At 47.2% G+C, this 24,808-nt stretch overlaps 1 protein-coding gene across 2 annotated transcripts in view; it reads right to left on the reverse strand.

The window, feature by feature from the left end:
- Positions 1 to 22,465, reverse strand: part of LOC116958511 (uncharacterized) — a 31,859-nt gene extending 9,394 nt beyond the window's left edge. The window contains exons 1-6 of one of the 2 annotated variants that reach the window (XM_032981140.2): positions 22,220 to 22,458; positions 8,591 to 8,680; positions 6,711 to 6,782; positions 5,886 to 5,957; positions 4,694 to 4,783; positions 2,084 to 2,185 (exon numbers count right to left, since the gene is read on the reverse strand). In XM_032981140.2, the coding sequence (XP_032837031.2) occupies positions 2,084 to 2,185; positions 4,694 to 4,783; positions 5,886 to 5,957; positions 6,711 to 6,782; positions 8,591 to 8,678 (424 nt within the window). In that variant the 5' untranslated portion in view covers positions 8,679 to 8,680; positions 22,220 to 22,458. Of the gene's footprint in view, positions 1 to 2,083; positions 2,186 to 4,693; positions 4,784 to 5,885; positions 5,958 to 6,710; positions 6,783 to 8,590; positions 8,681 to 22,219 lie in introns of both variants that reach the window. The other variant, XM_032981142.2, reaches the window with a different exon arrangement.
- Positions 22,466 to 24,808: the final 2,343 nt, after the last annotated feature.

Genomic DNA, 24,808 nt, shown 5'->3' on the forward strand with positions numbered 1-24,808 from the left:
GTGGAAGTTTGGGGATTGTGGGAAAGATAGTGGCGAGAGTCCAGATAGGGGAAATGGAGTAAACCGGGCTGGTGTTGGTCTCCAAGTCCTTGGCTGTGCCTTATCTTCTGGGCACCGATTGTTTAGGGTGGATGCCCCTCAAAATCCTTATTGACCAAGGTGCGTTGAGACAGCGATTGGCCTTTCTGCAATCCCCTACAAAGCTGGCAGTGGCTAACGCCACGGTCCAGGTCCTGGCGAAGGAATTTGTTACGATCCCGCCAGGCGCACAGATGCTGGTGCCCTTACGGCTCAGGAAGCATCTGGAATTGGCAAATCCAGAGGAGGGGGTACCATCTTCAGAACGGAATAAGAGCCCTTTTTAGAGGTGCTAAATGCTGGGCTGGGGGCAGCTGTGGTCCAAGCCAGCACAGTCTTGGCCCATGCAACTGCTGCACGTTGCGAGGAGACCGACACAGCTGCAGGAGGTCATTTTCAGGGTGTAACGGGAAGGCGAGTTGGATGAGACATGGATTCACAAATTGTGCTCCGAAAATTACGATTTGACCCAAGAACAACGGGAAGAGTTGTGTGCTCTATTGCAGAAGTTTGCGGATGTTTTTAGCCAGGGGAAATTTGACATTGGCCGCACTTCGTTATTGCAGCCCCAATAAGACAGAATTAATATAGGATGAGCCCCAAATAGAAGGACCGTGTCCGACAGGCAATTGACGAGATGTTGGCTGCGGACATTATCTCTCCCTCTACCAGCCCATGGGAGACTCCCATTGTATTGGTTAAAAAGCGGGACGGGAGCATACGCTTTTGCTTAGTTTTCCGGAATCTGAATAAAATATCTGAGGCAGACGCATATCCACTCCCTCGGCTGAACAATTCCCTAGATGCGTTGTCTGGTGCCCGGTTATTCTCGACAGTCGATTTGTTATAAGGGTTCTGGAAACAGCCCCTAGACGAGGAATCCAAAACTAACACCGCATTCCAGACGCCCCAAGGGTTGTTGCAATGTAACTGCCTCTCCATGGGGCTGCATTCGGCTCCAACCACGTTTCAACGACTGATGGAATTGGTCTTGGCAGGTCTGCAATGGGATTCGTGCCTCATTTATCTGGGCAATGTCATCGTGTTCGGATGCACGTTCAAAGAGCACTTGCTGCAATTACGGTCGGTGTTTGTCAGAGTGTGGGCGGCCAATCTTAAATTCAAACCGCATAAGTGCCACCTCTTGCAAACATCTGTGCGGTATTGGGCCATATTGTTAGTGCATACGGGATAGCCATTGACCCCGACAAAATGGCGTGCGTGCGTAAATGGCCAACCCCCAAGTTGGTGAGTGAGGTGCGCAGCTTTGTCAGGTTTGTGTTGTATTATCGCCGGTTTGTCCCGAGGTTCGCTCCATAGAATTTATTATGGGAGGTATGCGACTCCCTCTGCAGAAAGAAGATTAGGACATCGCCCTAACATCCTCAGACAGATGGGATGGTAGAACGCCTGCCCAGGACCCTAACATGAATGCTGTGCCAGGTGGTCAACGACGCGCAGTCAGACTGGAATTTACGCATCCCCCGTGTCCTGGTTGCATACAGGATGGCCCAACATGCCGACGGGATTCTCCCCGTTGTATCTCAAGAAAAAGGAAGGCCAGCATGCCCACACTCATGCAGGTTACACTTAAGCGATTGACGGAGGCGTGGGACGCGTCAAAAGGGAATTCAGTCAGAAGGTAGGCATTGCCCGCAGGTACCACTCGGCACGTCCCCTAAATTACACCAGCCATGGCGGGGTCCCATCAAGGTAGTGGAAATTAAGAGGCCACAGTGCATATGAATACAGGTTGGTCGCCATTGTTAGTTTGTACACCCGCCGCGGTTAAAGCCAAATAAGTGCATCTGCAAGCACATGATGCGGTAATTGTCTTTGTTCGATGGTTTATGCTCCTTGATGAGATAAAAAATATATTGTGGTTCATTTGTGGCAGGAACTTTGTGTGTAATGAGTGCCAGATCTCACTTTAGACTTCAGATCCACGCTGTGAATCTCTGTGACGTCCGCCACTCTGAACCCAACAACGAATGCCCAAACTCACCGCAGCGGCCGATGTAATCCACCACCACCTCCACGTCCACAAATGTCCTTGTGTCCATGCTCGCTTCACAGTCACGCTCGACCTTCACGTCGTGTGCACCTGCTGCAGCCGCCGGGACAGCAGAGCAGAGAGGGAATGGAGGAGGAAGGAGAGTTAGCAGAGAGATTTAGCGAAGTGTTATATGTGACTTTCACACAGCAAGAGCACCAAATGCACAATGAAAATACATAATTGATTGCATACGCATGCACGTTCATATTATGAGATTGGACGTCAGCCCACGTAGCTATAGAGCAATGTGACATGTGCAGGGTAAGCGGTCCAGTAGAGAGGTGATTGCAGTTTTGAAAGGAGATTCATGATTAACATACGCGTAGCTTGCAAATTCATAACTTTATAACACGAGCATATAAAGTAATTTAGCATGGAAGTAAACAATAAAGAAAATATCAAATTTCGCTCTTCACTTTTTCCATCCCACAATAGAGTAACTGAGTCTAACTGGCAGGTTCACACCAGTTAGACAACAAACATACATACAAATAAACATACATACGTAAAAACATACAAACATACATTACATATGCAGTGGCAACGATTCAGAGACAGTTTCTATGAGGCACTTTCTTTATTAAAAACTTTCACGGTCTCGTCCACACACTCTCCACAGTAGCTCAGCCAAGCTTGTACATTACACTAGCCGTCTAACACTGACGGCGCTGACTGGATAGTAGCCAACTACTACTATCCTTCGTAGCACAATATATAGCGGACACGTTTAGTAACGACGGCGACGAGACGACAGCAACGACGAGATGAGTCCATTCCCAAAACCGGAAGACTCGAGCTCCTGCTCTCGGCTCCTTTTATGCTACCAGCATGGCCTGACTCTGCCCTGACCGCGCCTCCCTTCTTGAACCCGCTAGCAGGTTCCAGGGGCCTCCAGATGGGGTCCACTGCGACCCTTACCCTAGTTCTTCCTCTTTGCCAACACACACCATGCACACCCTCACCGGCGTGTGTACTGTCTGTCCACCACAGTTTCCGCTGCTGTCCAACAGCCAGCAATGACACTACACATAAATACAAACATGCGTGGGAGAGGCTTAACGCCACTTCCTGCGAACCCCCAGAGGGAGCGGCAGCAGGGGGCTTATGAAAGCCAACGATGCCTCGGCGCTGGAGTCTGTGCAGCCTGCAATGGGGACATCTCTGCACAATAAAAGGTTTTTTTTGTATTGGGTTAGATTACGTGAATATAAATGTTGCCGTTAAACCCACTACCACCACCACCAGACACAACAAATCAGTGAGGTTTGTCACGTAAACAAAACGTGCAAATTAGTGACTACTTTAGTACACACTGGTTGTGTTAGAGAGTAAACCCACTACAACATTTAGAATTTGAGTACCGTGATGTTTCGACAGATTACAACAACCAGCTTCGTCAGGTGATTAGCCAGAATCGGCTGTCGATGGGTGGCATGTTTAACGACACGTTAACATTTACGCGATCTAACCCAAAAAAAACCCTTCATGGTGGATAACATTGGTCACGACGGCCTACGTGGGTACGTTTCTGCCCCCGACAAGTTTCCCAGTGAACACAGAGGGTGGTACTACCCATTCACTGGAGAGCAGTGGAGCACGAGCTTCACGGTTACTGTCCTGCGAGTCGCCCTGGCCAATGCTTTAATGCGATTTGACCGTACAATTTGATGTGGCATCGTCAGCTTAACAATCAGACTCCTGTGAAGTTACTCGAGCTGCGGTGGCTATATGTTAACATCCTCGCCTGTTACGCAGAAGATCGTGGGTTCGATCCCGACCCAGGTGCTGCCTGCTGCTGGATATTTGGAGTTTGCGTGTCTCTCTCTCTCCTCGTGGTTGCGTGGGTTTTTCTCCGGGTCCTCCGCTTTTTCCCTCCTCATTTAGAATCAATATCAACATGCATTTGGAGTATTTGGCTGCTATAAATTTAAACGTTGATAAGCCACTTGGTTGAGCTATCATTTGTGGGCAGGTCACTTTGAAAAAGAACCGATTGGATAACTTTTAAATTATTATTCACTTTTATTATAGTTCTTTATTTTATTACAATTTGAGAGTAGTCATTGATATTGTTATCAGCTTTCTATTTTGCTTAGATTGTATCTATATTTGTGAGTGTAGTTTTATTTTTACGAAAAGCGCTTTCAGATAATTCAATATGGAAGGCGCTTTGTATAAGAGGTTAATATTATTATATAGCTCAGTGGGGCCTTACCTGGTAAAAAAAAATTATCTAGTTGTAAAATAAAGTTCTCGAGTGGAGCGCATGCGTTTCCTCTGGAGTCCCTCCTCTCTACAATTAAACGCTTGTGCTCACAACGTAACTGGTGTTGACCAAAACCTCCCATTGGGAATTACGCACGCGAGCAGCAAAATTGCAGCCAACTGAAAAATAATCTTGGGACTCGCCAATGCATTCCTGGGTGAATAAGCGTGAACTTAAAAAAAGTTAAACTTAAAAAGGACCACCGAGATTGTGCATGTGAAGACGGAGGGAGCAGTGAGACATTGAGAAGAGAAGAGGGGGAAGGAGGATGGGGGTGTGAGCAAGACTCTCACCATTCAAGGGGTCATCCATCATCACCTCTACCTCCAGCCGCTGTGCGCAGGGCTGAGCGAAGGCCCAGCGTCCCTCCTCACCCTCCCTGCCTGACAGTGAGACACAGAAACCCGCCTCTCTCACGGCTCCTCGTCCTCACATGGCTGGTTGTGGTGGTGGTGGTTGTGGTGATTGTAATAGTTTTAGTGTAGTGGGGACTGACAGACCAGGTAACTTCCACACAGCATTACGCAGCCGTTGAAAAGATAATGCCACCCGACTGATTTGGAGTGAGATCTCTGCTATCAAACCAGAGCTGTTCATAAGCACACTGCCCAGGTATGGGAAACGCTCCACTTTCCCCACAACTGCTCCGTCACCAATGGGGAGCTGAGGGGGTGGAGCGTTTGATGGCACAAAATACTCAAGCAGGTGTTTAGTTTTAATGGGACTGATGGTAATACCTCACCTCTTAGTGGCACACTCCAGGTTCAGCAGCAGCGTCTCTGCACAAAGCTTCCGGTCTTCTCGGCTACTGTTATGCCCTCCCTTCTCTATGCTTGTGAGACGCAGTCCCCTCTTAAAGGAACAACCGTTTGAAACATTCAGGCTAGCCTGCCTAAGGTCCAGGGTTTAACCAAACTGGATTGTGCGAGGAGCTCACAGATCCTTGAAAGATCTGGACACAGTCCCATCAGTGAGGTCCTCCGGCAGGAAAGCTGGCATTAGCTGGGTCATGTAGCCCACATGCCCAGCCAACACCGCATGCCCAATAATTTTCTGTTTGGCCGGACAAATGAGGCGAAATGGCGTGGCATGGGCAAGAGATGAGATGGACCAATGGGGTCCAGAAGGATGTCAATGAGTGGTACCAGCAGTGTCAAAATCGGCCTCTGTGGAGGAGGCTCGTGAAGGATGCTATTGGACAGTTGGAGGCAGTCGCCCTTCAGCAATAATAGAGGGCGGAGGAGCGACGCTCAAAACAACGAGCGGAGTGCCTGGCAGTTAAAACGAAGCAAGTTGTCACAGTAGGGGGTACAGCTGGTGCATCAGCCAGTCATCTCAGTCAGTCAACCCATGGCACCTGGGTCTGTCCCGTGACCTCCTGTCAGCGAGCCTTTGACACTTCACATGGCGTCAGAGTGCACCTAGCCTGGCATAAGTGTCGTGGTGATGTTGCGGTGGCTGTGGAGGTTGTGGTGGCCATCTCACCATCGTCCGGTTCGATCTTCACTCTGATGTCGTCGACCTCCTGCTTCAAGTCACCCGCTCTGAGAACCGGCACTGGCAACACGGAGTTGGGCCATCACACAGATATGGAGGCATGCATCACACAGACACAGAGGAAGGCCGTCACACAGACACAAAGGCACGCGTCACAAAGACACGGTGCATGTGTCACTCAGACATGGCGGCACATGTAACACACAGCGTCTCACATCTCACAATTGTTTTCCGGTGGTGGTAGTTGTGGTGATAGTTGTAGAGGTTGTAGTGGTGGTTATGTATGGTGCAAAATAATTTCAATATACATACGTTGTGGTGGTGTTTGTGGTAGTAGTTGTAGTGGTGGTGGTTGTTGTGGTGGTGGTTGTGGTAGTTGTAGTGGTGTGGTTGTAGAGGTGGTGGTGGTGGTGGTTGTGGTGGCGGCCGAGTGGGGAGCGGTGGCGCAGTGGTTAGCGCGCTGTGCTACGAACCTGGCAACTCGAGTGTGATTCCCGCTCATGGCCAACACCGGTGAAGATTATATAAATGGGTCCTGAGCCTCCCCTAGGTCGACTCAGCCTCAAATGAGTACCTGGCACTGTGTGAAAACATTGCCACTAGGGAGACAAAGGCGGTCGGGCGTGGTGCTGGCCACCCACCCCCTCGTGTACCGTGCCAGCCTTCATACGTGCTCGCCAAGAGCACTTGCCCAAACAATCTATTAAGGCTAGACAGGGGATCTTTGTCTTTTGGTTGCGGTGATTGTGATTGTGGTTGTAGTAGTTGTGATGGTGGTTGTGGTAGTTGTGATGGTTGCGGTGGATGTCTCACCATCGTCCGGTTCGATCTTCACTCTAATGTCACCGATCTCCGGTTTCCAATCATCCGCTCCGACAACCAGAGCTGGCAACATGGAGGCACGCATCACACAGACACGCGTCATGCAGACACGGAGGCACGAGTCACGCAGACACAGAGGCATGCGTCACACAGAGAGACCTCTGATCCACAAATACGAAGGAGACAACACAGCGATACACTCCGCTGCTCCTGACGCGGTTGCCTGTCTCGGCAGCTGGAATGTGAAATTGTAATTGTTGTTCTGCATCTACATCAGCCGTACTCTACTGACCCCAGCACAATCGCCACATCCTACGAAGCCATATTAATCTACCAATTGGCTCGAGCCCAGAACCAGGACCGCACTGGCTAAGCGGCGTTTCTCTGTGGCTTCACAGCCGTCTGAAACTCACTCCCATTGCACACGCGAACATGTGCGCAGTGTGTTCTCCTATAAAGTAGTAGTTGTGTTCCTGAAGAATACCGCATTATGCAAAAATCGCTTTATATTAATATTTGATTTGAAGCTTTCGTGACTGCAGGAATTCATCCTCTTTGGTTATTTCGGTAAAGTCACGTAGTTAGAAATAAAATAAAACAAATCACGACGTTTCGATTGCAACACAAGCGACCTTTATCAGGTGGCACCGATACAGCAGGACAACCGCTGACACAGGAGAAAGAGCTGCTGACAAACAAGAGTTTATAAAGGGTTGTAGTGGGCCCAACCCAAGGGTGAGTGGGCGGAGCTAGAGAAGGAAGAAAGGGAGGGTGGCAAGGGGGGGAGGGTGAGAGGGGGTGGGGGGAGGGTGAGAGGGGGGTGGGCGCAGGTGATCGGTGGAAGGCAGAGAGAAGCTGTGCCCTGTTAATGTGAGAAATTACAAAACGGCAGGCAGGATGGAAGTATAACAGCGACCTTCCCCATCCTCATCCTGTTTACATGCTAATTTACATTTACATGCTAATTTCTCACATCGGCCCCACAGGCACAGCTTCTCTCTGCCTTCGAGGTACAGCTTCTCTCTGCCTGCCACCGATCACCTGCGCCCACCCCCCTTTCACCCCCCCCCCCCTCCTTCCTTGTCTAGCTCCACCCACTTACCCTTGGGGTTGGGCCCACAACACTTTATAAACTCTTGTTGTCAGCAGCTCTTTCTCCTGTGTCAGCGGTTGTCCTGCTGTATCGGTGCCACCTGATGAAGGTCGCTTGTGTTGCGATCGAAACGTCGTGATTTGTTTTATTTTATTTCTAACTAGGTGACTTTATTGCTTCATATTAAATATATTATAGGCTAAAGCACAGTCCACGATAACATGAGATGCCTATGCAGGCTGAACAAAGACTGAGGCGCGTGGGTGGCATCCAGAAGGATCCAGCAGCATCCCAATGTGTGAAGCTACACGGAGGCACATCTAGATTGAGTTTTCAATATAGATGATGATTTAAAAGTGCACAGCTCCAGTAACTTCCTAACATCGGAAGGAGGAGCATTCCAGACGGCTGCAGAAGTACATTTGAAAGCGCGCAATGCGGTGATCATCTTTGTTTGATGGCCAGCCAAAGGTTGCTGCAAGGATGACCAGAGTTCACGTGATGGTTTATGCCCCTTGATGAGATCAGCAAGATATTGTGGTTCATTTGTGGCAAACACTTGTCTAATAAGCGCGACCTTATCATGTATTCGTTCTGCAACCACAAGTCAATGCAGCTCAGCGAGCACCGGACGGAGACGGTCAGCTTTCTTGTAGTACCCATCATGACACATGCCAGAGAATTTTGTACAGGTGATGCTGCTTGCTAGGAGAAGAACTACAGCAAGAGACGGGTGACTAGCATGGCCCCAGGCCCACCGGAAGCCTCCAACCACTACCTTCGACCTCCAGCTTCAAGCCAGCCCAGGTTTCCACGCCCACGTGGCGTCCCTCGTCCTCCAGTTTAACTGACGCCTCAGGCTCCATGGCTAATGAGGGGCGGGGGGGGGAGAGAGACAGGGAACCACAGCAACAGAGTCCTGCATTCAACAGCAGCTGTCAGCAGTGGCTTTTTGGTTTTCATTGAACAAAGACGGTCAATGTACATGGTGTGCTTTCAAATGCTATATACACTACACTACTATACACTGCACTACTATATCCATAACAGGTTTTTTTGGGTTAGATCGCGTAATTATAAATGTGTTGTTAAACCCGCCACTACCTGACACAGCCAATTAGTAAAGTTTGTCACGTAAACAGAACATGCTAATTCTGTACTAGTACACCACACTGGTGTGTTAGAGAGCAAACACACAATTTACAATCTGAGTAGGACGTTCCACCAGTAATTACAACCGGAATCATGAGGTGACAGCCTGATTGAGCCAATCAGGTGCGAAGACCAGAGGGGGTGGTGGGTTAATGTCTTCATATAAATTGGTCGGGTTATTAATATTGTAATCAACGTACATTATGCATGCACGTTATGCATGTATATTATGTATATACATTGTGTATGTACATTCTGCCGTTTTAGGGTAAAATAAAAAGCAATACCTGTTACTGGTTGCTCAAGTTAATCACCATCGATGTATGGTGACCTGTATAGGCATGCAGCAAAAACAGTGTCTATTTGATATGCTTCCAATCAGCAATAAGTTTGTAGCTATGAGAACAGTTAGAATAATTTTACTCTCAATTCAATAGATTCTCAAATTAGTCTTGGCCAGGAGTAGCTAGTTTTGCACAAAACCTCAAAATTATCAAAATCAATTGAGTGTCTATGTTGGCACGTGTGTTCTGCCACAGCCGACAGTTGCGATTGGGAGTATTTAATATGCATTTGATGTTATTTTAGTCTGTTGTTGACAATTAATTCGTCCCGTCTGACCAACATAGCATTTGCCGCTTGTGTTGTGGCCGAAACGTCGTGATTTTTTGTTATTTTATTTTTTACCTATGTGACTTTACCCAATAGAACCAAAGAGTATGGATCCTAGCAGTCACGAAAGCTTTAAATCTAGAATTGGTATTTTAATAGCTTAATTGCTTGATCAATTTCTACATTTGTGCTATTTGATTTGGTTTTGGCATTCAGTGCCCTGTTGATTTGTAACCATTCAAATGCAGGACTTATTTAACATGTTAAATTTCACTCCTCAGACCATTACCATTTGACACTTGCTTAGCCCGATGTACGAGCGTCTTGATTAAAGAGGATCTCTGTGCGGGATGATGGTGTGACCGCATTCAAAATAGGCGTAGTGTGCATTTTTTTTTATCAACCTCCACTTCCATGGTGAACTAGATAGAAGGGTTATGCGAGTTAAGATGATGTATAAATTAAGCGTATCTTTACTGTATGGCCAAACCACCAATGTGTCATCCACATATCTAAACCAAAGAGGGTTTTAGTGTCGTTGAAGCTAGTGCTTTTGCTTCCAAGTCTCCCATGTACAGATTCACAATTTCAGGAGACAAAGGTGTGCCCTTTGCTGCTCGTTTCTTTTGTTTATAGAAATCACCTTCGCACAAGAAATAAGTGTTCTTTAGACAGTGCTCAGGTAATCATGGGATATCTTTGGGTAAACATGTGTAAGTCACAGGAGTATTGAGTAGTTTAATTGACATGTTTACCGGAACCGTTGACAACAGAGAAGTCACAGCTAAATTTACCAAACTATCCTTAGGGTTAAGCTGAATACATTTAATCATATTTTCAAGGTGTTCTGAGTTTTTGATCAATGAGAGGTCCTGTTGAAGTAGGGCTGTAATTGCTTTGTTACGTATTGTGCTAATTTGCATGTGTCAGAGCCTATTGTACTATGGGTCTTAATGGGACATAAGGTTTTTTAATCTTTGGCAACCCATAAGTCATGGTGGTTTTGATGCCCTTGGTTTGATCATGTATTGCTCTTCTTTAGGAATTTAGGACGTGGCAATAATTGCAGTAGTCTTAAGTTCCAAGGTATTGCTTTGGACTTGTTTAATCTTAAGGTAGGTACCTTCATCCATTAATCTCTGATTTTTATTATCATAATCCCCAGCAAGAATTTGAATGTCTGTATTTGCTCTCAATTCTCTTAAGGCTTTGCCTCACTGAGACTAATATTTGTTTTTGACAATTTACTGTTCTCAATAATTTTGCCAACTTCGTGCCTAGTCATCTCAGCTTTATTATATGGAGATGTCTAACTAGAAAGTATCTCATCGACAGGGATTGTACGTGGGGAAACAGTTAAGACCTTTAGATAGGACTAATATCATATGCTTGGTTAATTCAATGTTAGTCACGTTTGTTTTAAATTTGTTAATTTTTAGTTCAAAGAAATTAACATATTTTTTACCATTCTGCTAGGTACAGGCTTACAACTGCTTCGAAGTATACTGTCAAATAATACACTGTTTATCTGCATGCTTATACTGGTCACCATACATCGATGGTGATCAACTGTGAGCAGCCAATAATGGGAAGTGTGCTTTTTTTGGACTGAAAAATACACGTACACATAATGTCCACGTATGATGTACATACATTATGTATGTTGATTTACTGTTAAAACCCAACCAATAATAGATATCCATTTTTTATTTAAATGAATACATTACCCGCCCCCCCACCCCCTTTGGTCTTTGCACCTGATTGGCTCACAAGTGACAACATCATATTTATCCCTCTTATTTACGACCAAAACAGCAGGATTTCTTCACAACTCTGACTGTCCCCTGATGAGGCTAGTTGTAATTACCGGTAAAACATCATGGTACTCAAATTGTAAATGTTGTAGTGGGTTTACTCTCCAACACACGGGTGTGCTGAACTAGTCACGAATTGGCATGTTTTGTTTACGTGACAAACATTACGAATTGACTGTTGGGTGGGGGTGGGTTTAACGAATCATATTTATGCAATCCAACCCAAAAAAACTCTATTATGGATAATATTGGTTGCGAAAGCCTACGCGTTACATATGTTGAGGCATAACTGATGACTCGGAGACAGATCTTCGTGTAAGGGCTTGCGCCACGTTTATTAAGGGCTCACGCCAGTTGTTTTAATAAAGACCTCTCTTTGCACACAGCTCCGTTACTGCACACTCACTGTCTACACTCCACACCCCAGGGGAAAGGTACTGGGGATTCCCAAGCACCCGCAGGCTACGCAAGCCTGGTGCCAATTTCCCCCTACCCCGGGGTCCCATCGCTCCCCCAGGGGAAGGATACTGGGGAGGTCCCTAGCACCCACAGGCTACCCTAGCCTGGTGCCAATTTCCCCCTACCCTGGGTCCCGACTTTCACCCTTCACGTTCCCGGACCCTCCAGACAACCCTGAACCCGTGACGGGTTCCAGCTTAAATCCCCCAGGGGGACATGACGTCACCGTCCCGCCCCCTGTGCATGACGTCACCATCCGTGATGTCATCGTACCAGAGGGCGAGCGTGACATGACGTCACTAACTCCTACTCTACACATACACTCCTATACACTACATGATACACAAAAGACGCGACATGATATGATACACTGCACTGCACTATACAATACACTCTACAATACACTTTTGGATACTCTTTGGTTCTATTGGGTAAAGTCACGTAGGTGAAAATAAAATAACAAAAAAAATCACGACGTTTCGGCCACAACACAAGCGGCCTTCATCAGGTGAAGGGACGAGACTGTTTGGAGGACAGCGCTGGAGTGGAAGAAGCCACGCTCAGATCACGACCTTTAAGCTGTGTGAGAAGAAAAACACCAAGCGCCTTGACAAGGAATTAGCATATAATTTAGCATTGAAATGGCTCATTGAAATAGCTAAGTTAAAGTATACACATCCGCAGAGGTAACCCTTGACAAAGGAATTAGCATAGAATTTAGCATTGAAATAGCTGAGTGATTAGCTTGTAACTGGTCACAGAAATAGCTATGTTAAAGTTAGAGCATATACATTCACCGAGGCACCTAGTACTCATCAAACAGGAGAATTTAGCGAAACACAACCACGCTCAGACAGCGGACCTTTAAACTGTGTGCGAGCAAACAAGGTGTTCTGACAAAGAAATTAGCATAAAAAATAGCATTTGATTGGCGGATTTTAGGGAAGAGGTGGTATACATGCCGGTGGACTTGCCGTTTGGCGCGGGGGGGAAGGGGGGGAGGAGGAGTTTACCTATTGATGGTGTGAAAAGGGAATTTATAAGAGCTGTGAAAGTTTGGGGTACCACTACTTGAAAAATATACTGTACCATTGAAATTAGTTTAATGTTTAGTTCGATTTAGAACATCTTTCCAATGGTTGCTTAATTTGAAACCATCCTCTCGGTTGAAATTGTGTCTGTGTTTGTAGATCTGAATTGCTTCATGAACAAATCTCTGATAAAAGCCCGTGGGTTTGCAAAGAACCTTGGTATCGGAGAAAATTATATCGTGATCCCCCACAGCGTTGTAACAGTGATCAGCCACGGCAGAAGAATTCGTTTTGCCGTGTTTCAAATCTGATTTGTGCTCGCAAATTCGGTGAGAGACATGTCGCTTTGTCTCACCGATATAGCAATCACCGCAGGTACAACTCAATTTGTAAACCCCGGGGTACTGTAAATCAGGAATGACATCCTTCACGGATGGGATCAGATCACGAATTTTGTGTACTGTATTGAACCGGACCTGTATCTTGTGTTTGTTTAGAATTTTGGAAATCTTTTTAGTAACGCCTGCTATATATGGAAGTGTGATGGTTTTGACCGAAGTATCAAGTGGTTGTTTCTGTGACTTTACCCAATATAACCAAAGAGTATGGATCCTAGCAGTCACGAAAGCTTTAAATCTAGAATACACTTTTGGATAGCCATTGAACAAATATGGCCACTGCATCACGCACTTTCAGATGTGCTTCTGCGGCTGTCTGCAACGCTCTTCCTTTTGACATTAGGAAGCTAGTGGAGCTATGCACTTTTAAATCTAGATTGAAAACTAATTTCTTTAAAAGATTTTGTATCTAGTTTGTTGTCCTTCTCCTGGACCTCTGATTAGCACGGCTGGCTACGTACGGTGTGAAATGTTCAACATACATACAGGGACACCTCTACTTATGAACAATCACCTTACAAACCTTCAGAAATACGAAAAAATCTGTCCGTATGTCCAGTTGCCTGTTCGTACTTTGAGTCGTAAGTTCAACCGCTGTAAAATAGATGGCGGTGGTGGCATCTACATCTGCAGAACATGACGAACTAGTAGCTTCTACATCTACAGGACATTATACAACTTTTAAAGCCACTCTATTTAGTGTACATGCCGTTAAACAGGTTTGGAATCGACAGGAGTAAAGTTTTACTCACAAAGACTTACAAACAGACCTCTGGACCCTAACTCGTTCGTAAGCAGAGGAGTGCCTGTACATACATGATGGTAGTGAAGGTATGATGATGTTGATGCTGGTGATATTGAGGTACCTTCATGACGATAAAGTGGGGGATATTGACGTTGATTGTGATGATGGTGATATTGATATTGATGATGTGGCCATCTGAACAGCTCTTCCTTCCCATATTCGGAAGCCACTGGAGATATTCACTTTTAAATCAAGATTGAAAAATCATAAGGTTATAACTACTTTATGTGTTTAGTTTGTTGTCCTTCCCTCGCAACTCCGATTAGCACAGTTGGCTATATATAGTGCAAAAGAAGTTCAACATATGGACATACATACATGTGCGAGTAGGGAGGTGGTGCAAGTGGTAACACCTGTGCCTTACAGCAAGGGCCCTGAGTTCTACTCCCAACTCGTTCTTTGCGGATTTTACGTGTTCTGTATATATGTTGAACTTCTTTCACACCGTACGTAGCCAACCATGCTAATCGAAGGTGCGAGTGTGTGTATAGCAAAGTCTGTAGGGACCGGTAGTGGTGGTTAGCATGCTTGCGCTACGAACCCAGCGACCCACTCAAAGCCACCAACACTGGTAACGATAATCTGAATCGGTCCTGGGCCTCCTCTAGGTCGACTCAGCCTCAAATTTGTAATTGGTAAGGTGTGCAAAAAACATCACCCCTGGGGAGACAAAGGCGTGGTGCTGGCCACTCCACACCCTCATGTGCCGAGCCGGCCTTCATAGGTACTGCTGCTACTCGCTACTAATAGCACTTTCACCGTAGTCAGTGGTGGAAATGGGGCCAGAATGCCATTGCGGGAGTGAAAAGAAGCTAACAGCTCAGTGGCCTTTACCATGCAAGATAAAAAAAGTTTAGTTTGATTTGTATACCAACAGGAAATACCCGGCGTTGCCCGAGTGAAAAAGACACACACACATCGACTTACACTTACAGACATTGACCCACACACACACACATCGACTTACACACACTTACAGACATTGACTCACACACACAAACACATTGACTCACACACACATACATAGACTCACACACACATCAACCTACACACACACATATGGACTTATACACAAACACATCCGACTTACACAACAACTGCCATTCGCCACTAAGTGGCGGTGACGTCACCACGACGCTTGAGCCAGGCCATGTGCACCGTGAGGCCACGTGAAATGTCGAACGCCTGCTGGTAGGTCACGGGGCAGACCCAGATGCCACAGGTCGACTGACTGAGACGACTGGCTGATGCCCCACCTGTGCCCCCTACTGTGCCAACTGCCTGTGCTTTAGCCACCCGGCGTTCAGCTCGTTGTTGTAAGCGTCGCTCCTCCGCCCTCCAATGTTGCTGGAAGGCGACTGCCTCCAACTGCCCAGTAGCATCCTTCACGAGCCTCCTCCACAGAGGCAGATCTTGACACCGCTGGTACCAGTCATCGGAAAGTCCACTCAGCTCCACATCCTCCTGCACCACATCACTCCATCTCTTCTCCAGCCCGTGCCACGCCCGTTTAGCCCCCTCGATCCGGGCGAACAAAAGCTGTTTAGGCATGTGGTGGCTGGGCATGTGAGCTACATGACCCAGCCAACGCAGCCTTGCCTGCCAGAGGAGCTCACCGATGGGACTTTGTCCACATCTTTCAAGGGTTTGTGAGCTCCTCACACAATCCAGCCTGGTTAAACCCTGGATGGATCTTAGGCAGGCCAACCTAAATGTTTATAACCGGCGAAGGTGTTCCATTAGGGGGGTCCACGTTTCGGAAGCATAGAGAAGGGAGGGAATGACTGTGGCTTAGAAGATCTGAAGTTTCATGCGGAGCGATAGACCAGGTAGCTTCCACACAGCATTATGCAACCGATGAAAAGATAATGCCACTCGACTGATTCGAAGTGAGACCTCTGCTGTTAAACCGAAGTCGGTTTAACAGCAGAGGTATGGGAAACGCTCCACTCTCTCTCCACTCTCTTCACTGAAAATATGGCATCTGTGCAGGACCGCCCTTTCCTGAAACCGCATTGGGGCTCCGCAAGCCTTTCCTCAGCGTGCCTGGCAAGGCGATGTTGAATAATCCTTGCCAGGACCTTTCCCAGCACACTGAGGAGTGAGATGCCCCTGTACTTGTTACAGTCTGTGCGGTCCCCTTTCTTAAAGAGGGGGACCACCAGGGCATCCTTTCAATCCTGTGGAACCCGTCCAGTGGTGCAAACTGTTGTTATGATGTCATATAGAGCAGTCTGTACACAAACGCCACCCTCCCTCAGCATTTCGCTTGGGAGATCATCTCTGCCCAGTGCCTTTCCTGGTCTCAGACTCCGGGTCGCCTTCAGTACTTCCTCAACAGATGGCACATCCGCCAGCCACTTACAGGGAGTGACTTCTTCCAATATTTGAGGCACCGTAGCCTCAGCAGGGTCATCCCCACTTTGTGCCATGATGTTTTCCTGGCCGAGGGATTTCCCCTCCCCCAGGACCTCACAGAAATGTTCAGCAAATCTGCAAACCTGTTCCTGGAGATTGGAGATTGGATCACCATTTTTCCCATAATGATGGTAATAGGTTATGGCGCTGCAGGTTACTTTTTTGATGGAGTTAAATAGGGATTTGTGACCACGGGCCACTGAGGCAGACTCCATCTCCTCAGCAACCCGCGACCACCGCCCATCCTTGCAGCGCCTCACGGCTCTCCGAACCTCTGAGCGAAGGCTGCGGTAAGCCTCCTCATTCTCTGACGTGGGATGCTGTAGCCGATGAGTGGGCCTGTCGCTTTTTTCAACTATCCTGAACACCTCCTCTGTCAGCCAGGGTCTCTGGGGAGGTCTGGACCGCGTACCCAAAGCAGCCATTGCAGCTGCATGAGTCACAGTCCTAAACCTCGCCCATTTACCCTAGACATCAGGAGTAGTGGGGGACGATGCCAACCCCAGCCGCAAGCGATGATGAAATTCTCACTTACAACTTTCATCAGCTGAGACCAGGCCACTTTAGGTTGGAATGGGGTCCTGGGTGTACACCCACCACCGGAGTGGAAGAATGGCAGGCGCATCTTACAGATGACCAGTCAATGGTCAGAGGGCAGATCAGCTCCACGGTAGGTCCTGGTGTCAAGGACATAGGCTCGCATCTGCTGGTCCATCACTATGTAGTCCAGCAGATGTTCTTGCTTGGACCTGGCATGCATCCATGATGTTGTGTGGATGCGCCGATGCTGGAACAGCGCGTTGGTAATTCCAAGCCCATGGGCTGCACAAAAATATAGCAGCCTCCTACCGTTGTTATTGAGCTGATCTGGCCCATGCCCTCCAATCACTCCAGACCAGGTGCCAGCATCATGACCAACTCGGGCATTGAAGTCACCCAACAAGATGACTCTATCCTAAGGGGCCACTTTAGCCAGCACCTGTGACAGGAGGTCATAGAAGGCATCTGACTCATCGGCTTTGCCTGCATCCCTCCACAGATGTTCATCTTCGGTGGGGGCATAAAAGTAACCACGACCACCACTCCTCGCCTCTGGTTGATTGGAAGGCAAGCCCAAAGTAGCCTGGGGCTTACAGCTTCCCACACCTCACCGCCACGCTCCCACGCCCCCTTCATTCTTTTGTTCAGAAGAGCCACACCCTGTTGTTTGGCAGTCTCCTGCCCCGAGTAGAGGACTGTCCACCCCTTATGGTGGCAGGAGCCAGAACCGGTCCACCGGACGTCCTGAATGCCACAGAGATCCAGGCGGTACCGGTCTAGCTCCCGACAGAGGAGTGGCAGCCTCTCCTCCGCAGTGAGCGTTCAAACATTCCACGTGTCCACAGGAAGTGACTTTTCGTTGTTTCTGGAGGAGCCCCGAGGGTAAAGATTCAATCTCCTGGTTCCGCCAATTTGGGTTTGGCCAGGAGACGTCATAGACGCCTGTCCCCCCGGGGCCTCCGGCACAAGCTTATTAGTTACATATTTAATTCGTGGTTTAGTGGTAATTTATTGAAGGTGGAGGGGTTACAAGCCCCTCGCACCCGTCCAGAGCCCCCGTTTAGCCACTGTGGTGGTCACAGACGCCATGAGGGGAGAGGCCAATCAGAATTGGCCCTCCCCCCACAGTACTGTCCACGACAAGAGTTGCCCATCTGGCACCGCGAGGTAGGGGGTTGTTTTGCCACACACACACAGAGACTCACACACACATCGAGGTGGACAGCATCCCCGATGCCACAGCTGTCAGCATCACAGTACTACATATCACTAAATAGCGTGACGTGAGCAATCGAAACAAAGGGAACTAATTGAAGATATAAGGTAGAATAAGTTGGCATTATAGAGCAGCAGTACGCGCAGGTAAGTTAATAAGCAGGCTACAGGCTAGATTATAGACTTCCAGCACGCTGACTCAATGACATAGGCATTGCACGAGTTGACATAATAACCTGGCAATATGGTCAGCAGCTGAAAAAGCCGGACACAGTCTACATGAAAGGCCGGCACTACACTGAGTGAGAGAAAGAAGCAGGCAACAGATTATAGATTGGCATACATTCTAAATGGCCAAAATCTATATTAACAGTGTAGAGTGCCAGTGCACTGACGTTAATTAATAAGCATGCAGCAGGCCACATCACAGACTGGTAGTACACTGGCTCAGCCTCATGAAAACACACCTAAAGCGATAAATGATGAGTAACTTTATATTTAAATATTATACTCTTTGGTTCTTTCAGTAAGTCATGTATAAAATAAAAGAAATAAAAATCACAACGTTTCGGACACAACACAAGCGTCCGTCATCAGGTGGGACACCCACAGCAATAATTTGTTTTGCTAAAGTGGGCAAAAGAGCGTGCAGTTACTACTATAGAGTCCCTAGATGCATATGTTATAGCGCTTAGATTGTATTATTCATGGGGGGGGTGGGGGTCGCGGCACAGCCCCCAGCCTGCCAGGGAGGCACCACGGTCGGCTGGGCAATCTAGGCGAGCACGCAGGCTCTGCACGGGACTAGGCCTCACCACGGCAATGTTGGTTACAATCGTGTTGCTTCTTTGACTAATAACTCATGTAGATCGTTTACTATTTAGTTTGCAAATATTACATTAATACTGTTAGCGTGTAGACAACAAATATTGAAATATAAAGTGGCTCATTATTTATTGCTTTAGGTGTGTTTTCATGAGGCTGAGCCGCAACCACAGTCTCAGTTTGTAGACACCAGGGTATTGCATGTGAGGAATCACATCCTTTAGAGATAGGATAAAATCACGGATTTTGTGCACTGTGTTGAAACGACCCTGGATCTTGTGTTTGTTTAATATTTTGGAAATATTTTTGGTGGTCCTGCTATGTATGGTAAAGTGATGGTTTTGGTTGGATCCTCAGATCGATACTGTACATAGTCATACAGAGCAATACTGTACATACATGGTCACTCGGAGGAATATTATAAATAGGGCCATACAGAGTAATACTGTACATAGAGGCAGACATATAGCAGTACTCTACATACAGAGCAATACTGTACATAGAGGCATACATATAGCAGCACTCTACATACAGAGTAATACTGTACATAGTCATACATAGAGCAGTACTCTACATAGAGTAATACTGTACATAGAGGCATACATAGAGCAGTACTCTACATACAGAGTAATACTGTACATAGTCATACATAGAGCAGTACTCTACATATGGAGCAATACTGTACATAGAGGCATACATAGAGCAGTACTCTACATACAGAGCAATACTGTACATAGTCATACATATAGCAGTACTCTACATACAGAGTAATACTGTACATAGAGGCATACATAGAGCAGTACTCTACATACAGAGCAATACTGTACATAGAGGCATACATAGAGCAGTACTCTACATACAGAGCAATACTGTAAATAGAGGCATACATAGAGCAGTACTCTACATACAGAGCAATACTGTAAATAGAGGCATACATAGAGCAGAAATCTACATACAGAGTAATACTGTACATAGAGGCATACATAGAGCAGTACTCTACATACAGAGCAATACTGTACATAGAGGCATACATATAGCAGTACTCTACATAGAGCAATACTGTACATAGAGGCATACATAGAGCAGTACTCTACATACAGAGCAATACTGTACATAGTCATACATATAGCAGTACTCTACATACAGAGTAATACTGTACATAGTCATACATATAGCAGTACTCTACATACAGAGCAATACTGTACATAGAGGCATACAGAGAGCAGTACTCTACATACAGAGCAATACTGTACATAGTCATACATATAGCAGTACTCTACATACAGAGCAATACTGTAAATAGGGCCATACAGAGCAATATTATATAGCCATACATATGGAGAAATTCTGTACATAGAGCAGTATCTGCACACATGGGGGAGGGGGAGAAGACATTAGTGTGGGTCGAGTGGCACAGGAGCTACAATTTCGAGCACTGTAAATACAGGGCCATACATAGAGCAATAGAGTACAGAGCCATACATAGAACAATACTGTATGTAGAGCCATACATATATAATAATACTGTACATAGAGGGCCATACATACGGATCAATACTGTACATACATACAGAGCATTACTCCACATACAAAGTAATACATACAGATCAATACTGTACACACAGGGCCACACAGATCAATACTGTACATACAGGGCCACACAGATCAATACTGTACACAGAGGACCACAGAGCAATACTGTACACACAGGGCCACACAGGTCAATTATGTACATACAGGGCCACACAGATCAATGATGTACACACAGGGCCACACAGATCAATACTATACACACAGGGCCACACATATCAATACTATACACACAGGGCCACACATATCAATACTGTACACACATGGTCATACAGATCAATACTGTACATACAGGGCCACACATATCAATACTGTACATACAGGGCCACACAGATCAATACTGTACAGACAGGGCCACACAGATCAATACTGTACATACAGGACCACGCATAACAATACTGTACACACATGGCCATACAGATCAATACTGTACACACAGGGCCACACAGATCAATACTGTACACACAGGGCCACAGATCAATACTGTACACACAGGGCCACACAGATCAATACTGTACATACCGGGCCACACAGATCAATACTGTACACACATGGCCATACATATCAATACTGTACACACAGGGCCACACAGATCAATACTGTACACACAGGGTAACCGCAGATCAATACTGTACATTACAGGGCCACACAGATCAATACTGTACACATAGGGCCACACAGATCAATACTGTACATTACAGAGCCATACAGATCAATACTGTACACACAGGGCCACAGATCAATACTGTACACACAGGGCCATACAGATCAATTATGTACATACAGGGCCACACAGAGCAATACTGTACACACCGGGCCACACAGATCAATACTGTACACACATGGCCATACAGATCAATACTGTACACAGGGCCACAGAGCAATACTGTACACACAGGGCACACAGATCAATAATGTACACACAGGGCCACACAGATCAATACTGTACATACATGGCCATACATATGGCTGTACATAGTGAGCCATACACACAGAGCCATAGTGATAGACGTAGAGCCACACACACACACAGAGCCACACACACACAGAGCCACACACACACAGAGACACACACACACAGAGACACACACACACAGAGCCACACACACACAGAGCCACACACACACAGAGCCACACACACACACACAGAGCCACACACACACAGAGCCACACACACAGAGCCACACACACACAGAGAGACACACACACACAGAGACACACACACAGAGACACACACACACAGAGCCACACACAGAGCCACACACACAGAGCCACACACACACACAGAGCCACACACACACAGAGACACACACACAGCCACACACAGAGCCACACACACACCAGAGCCACACACACACCAGAGCCACACACACAGAGACACACACACAGAGCCACACACACACAGAGCCACACACACACAGAGCCACACACACAGAGCCACACACACACAGAGACACACACACACAGAGCCACACACACACAGCCACACACAGAGCCACACACACACAAAGGAAGCTGTCTAAGCGAGTAAACTCTCGGCAAACTCACCGTTCACGCCGCTGCTTGCACTGCTGCTTTTGTTGGTGGTGTTGCCGCTGCTGGTAGTGATTTAGGTGATGTTAGTGATGTTGTTGTTAGTGATAGTGATGCTGTTGATGTTAGCGATGCTGGTAGTGATGTTGCCGCCACCGCCGCTGCTGCCACTGCTGCTGTGGTTCGGACTCTCGGGCGAGCCGGAACCCTGGAACCACGTGGGCGACAAAGGGGCGTGGCCACAAAGCGGCCCGGGGAGAGCGGTGGCGCAGCGGTTAGCGCTGCACTCCGCCTCGAGCCGCTAGCAGGAGACCCGAGGTCGATTCCCCTCCCCCCGCCCCTGCTCACGGCCGCCACCGGCACCGGTGATGATTATCTAAACCGGTCCTGTGGTAAAACGTGCAAACACACATGCTCATAATATATGGTATTATAGCCAATCACTTTCAGAGGCAATGCATTATATGAACCTTATGGCGGGACCCCGGGGTCCCGAATAAACCCAAGTCAAAATCGTAATTAATTAATTTAATTTTGGCGACTCCGTCTCACCTCGCACGTAAACGCCGCGACCCCACCGGAAATCAATCCTCTCGTTCCGGACCAAGCACCCGTCGTTGCCAAAATTGCCATAGTCACAAACAAAACTTAGAAACTTTGTTGAGTGCATCGTGTAGAGCTCGTCGAGAGGAATAGATTGCCGTATCGTTCGCCTTAAACAGACATAAAATGACGTCGCAACGCAGTTTATGAGCGAGACGGAGGCTTACGGCACCCCAGGGTCCTGCCATAAGGGCCATATTATCAGATCATATTTGTTTGCATGTTGTGCCACAAGTATGTGTGGTTCATGCAGACTTGGTTCCTTGTAATACGTATCTATCTGGTGTTTGTGCATCCAAACACCTGTGTTATTGCTAGAAAGGGTGAAGCCTATTCTTATTTTTTAATCATTTTGATCTTGGCAAAAAGGTCCCATAGGTATGACACATGCTTGTACTCGTGCAATCAAACTTCACGCCTGGCAGGGTAACGCCCTAGTTAACTGAAATGAATGTCCCCAGTGTTAACCGAGGACGTGCTTTGTATGCGTCGAAGATTGCAATGTTGTGTAGTGGAGTAGGAAGGTGCGTAGTGCAAACAGCGTGATTACATGGTAACAAAGACAGTACGGGTTATGTTGGGTCAGCCTGTAGCGAAGGCAAATACAGTGCAGGTTATGTTAGGGCAATTAGGCTGCGAGAGCCAAGGATGGCTGTGATTGGTTGGTGTTGTTGCCAAGGCTGGGGGGGCATCTTGAAGTCTGGCGAGGTAACAGGTAGACGGTCACGCGGAGTGCCGTTAGGACGCGGGTTAATTAATTGGGGGTGTAATGAGAGCGGGCATAAGAGCGGGAGTTGCAGTCAGCAGCGGAAGAGTTGGAGTTAGAAGCTGGACGAGGCAAGACGTGGAGTTTGGAGGAGAGTTTGGCGACAGAGTTGGGGACAGAGTTTGTAGACAGAATTGGGGACAGAGTTTGGAGACAGAGTTGGAGACGGAGTTTGGAAACAGAGTGTGGAGCGAAGCTGAAGAAGAGAAGCAGCTAGCAGTAGAGAGAGCGTAACGATAGCGGAGCTGAAGAAGAGAAGCAGTTAGCAGTGGAGAGAGCATAGCGTCGGTGATAGCCGAGAGCAGAGACAGTTAGCAGTGGAGAGAGCATAGCGTCGGTGATAGCGGAGAGCGGAGAAGAAGTAGCTCGCAGTGGAGAGAGCATAGTGACGGTGATAGCGGAGAACAGAGACGAAGCAGTTAGCAGTGGAGAAAGCATAGCGTCGGTGATAGCGGAGAGCAGAGACGAAGTAGCTCGCAGTGGAGAGAGCATAGTGACGGTGATAGCGGAGAGCGGAGACGAAGTGGTTAGCAGTGGAGAGAGCATAGTGACGGTGATAGCGGAAAGCAGACGAAGTGGTTAGCAGTGGAGAGAGCATAGCGACGGTGATAGCGGAGAGCGGAGACGAAGAAGTTAGCGGTGGAGTAAGCGCAGTAATAGTGGGGAGTGGAGAGACAAAGGTGGCGAGCGAGTCGAGTGAAGCACGGCGAGCGAGCCGTGGCGACCTGGATACTGTGGTATGTGGAGGACATGCGGAGAGTTGTAAATAAAGCGGTGTTCGAAGAAAGTCAAAAGTTGTCCGAGTGAAATCGAACACTACAGTTGTAACGATTCCATAAAAGTTTTTTTGGGGGTAGATCGTGTACATGTGTTGTTAAACGCGCCACCACCCAACACACCCAATTAGTAAGGTTTGTCACATAAACAAACCGCGCCAATTACTACTTCAGCACACGGGTGTTTAGAGAATAAACCCACAACATTGACTATTCGAGTACGACGTTTCGCTGGTCTTTACAACCAGCTTCATCAGAATTGTGAAGAAGTACTCCTTTTTCGGTCTCATATAGAATAAAGGTGATGTCGTCACTGTGAGCTTATCAGGTGCAAAGACCAGAGGGGGGGTTAATGTCGTCATATAAATTACAAATGCATCATGTTAATCTGAGAATATGCAGTACCTATATTGGTTGGGTTGTAATGATTTGAAAGCAAAGTTACATTAAACGAGTGCA

The sequence above is a fragment of the Petromyzon marinus genome, chromosome 79 (genome assembly GCF_048934315.1).
Source record: "Petromyzon marinus isolate PM22_M1 ecotype Great Lakes invasive population chromosome 79, UKy_Petmar_22M1.pri1.0, whole genome shotgun sequence".
Lineage (NCBI taxonomy): Eukaryota > Metazoa > Chordata > Hyperoartia > Petromyzontiformes > Petromyzontidae > Petromyzon > Petromyzon marinus.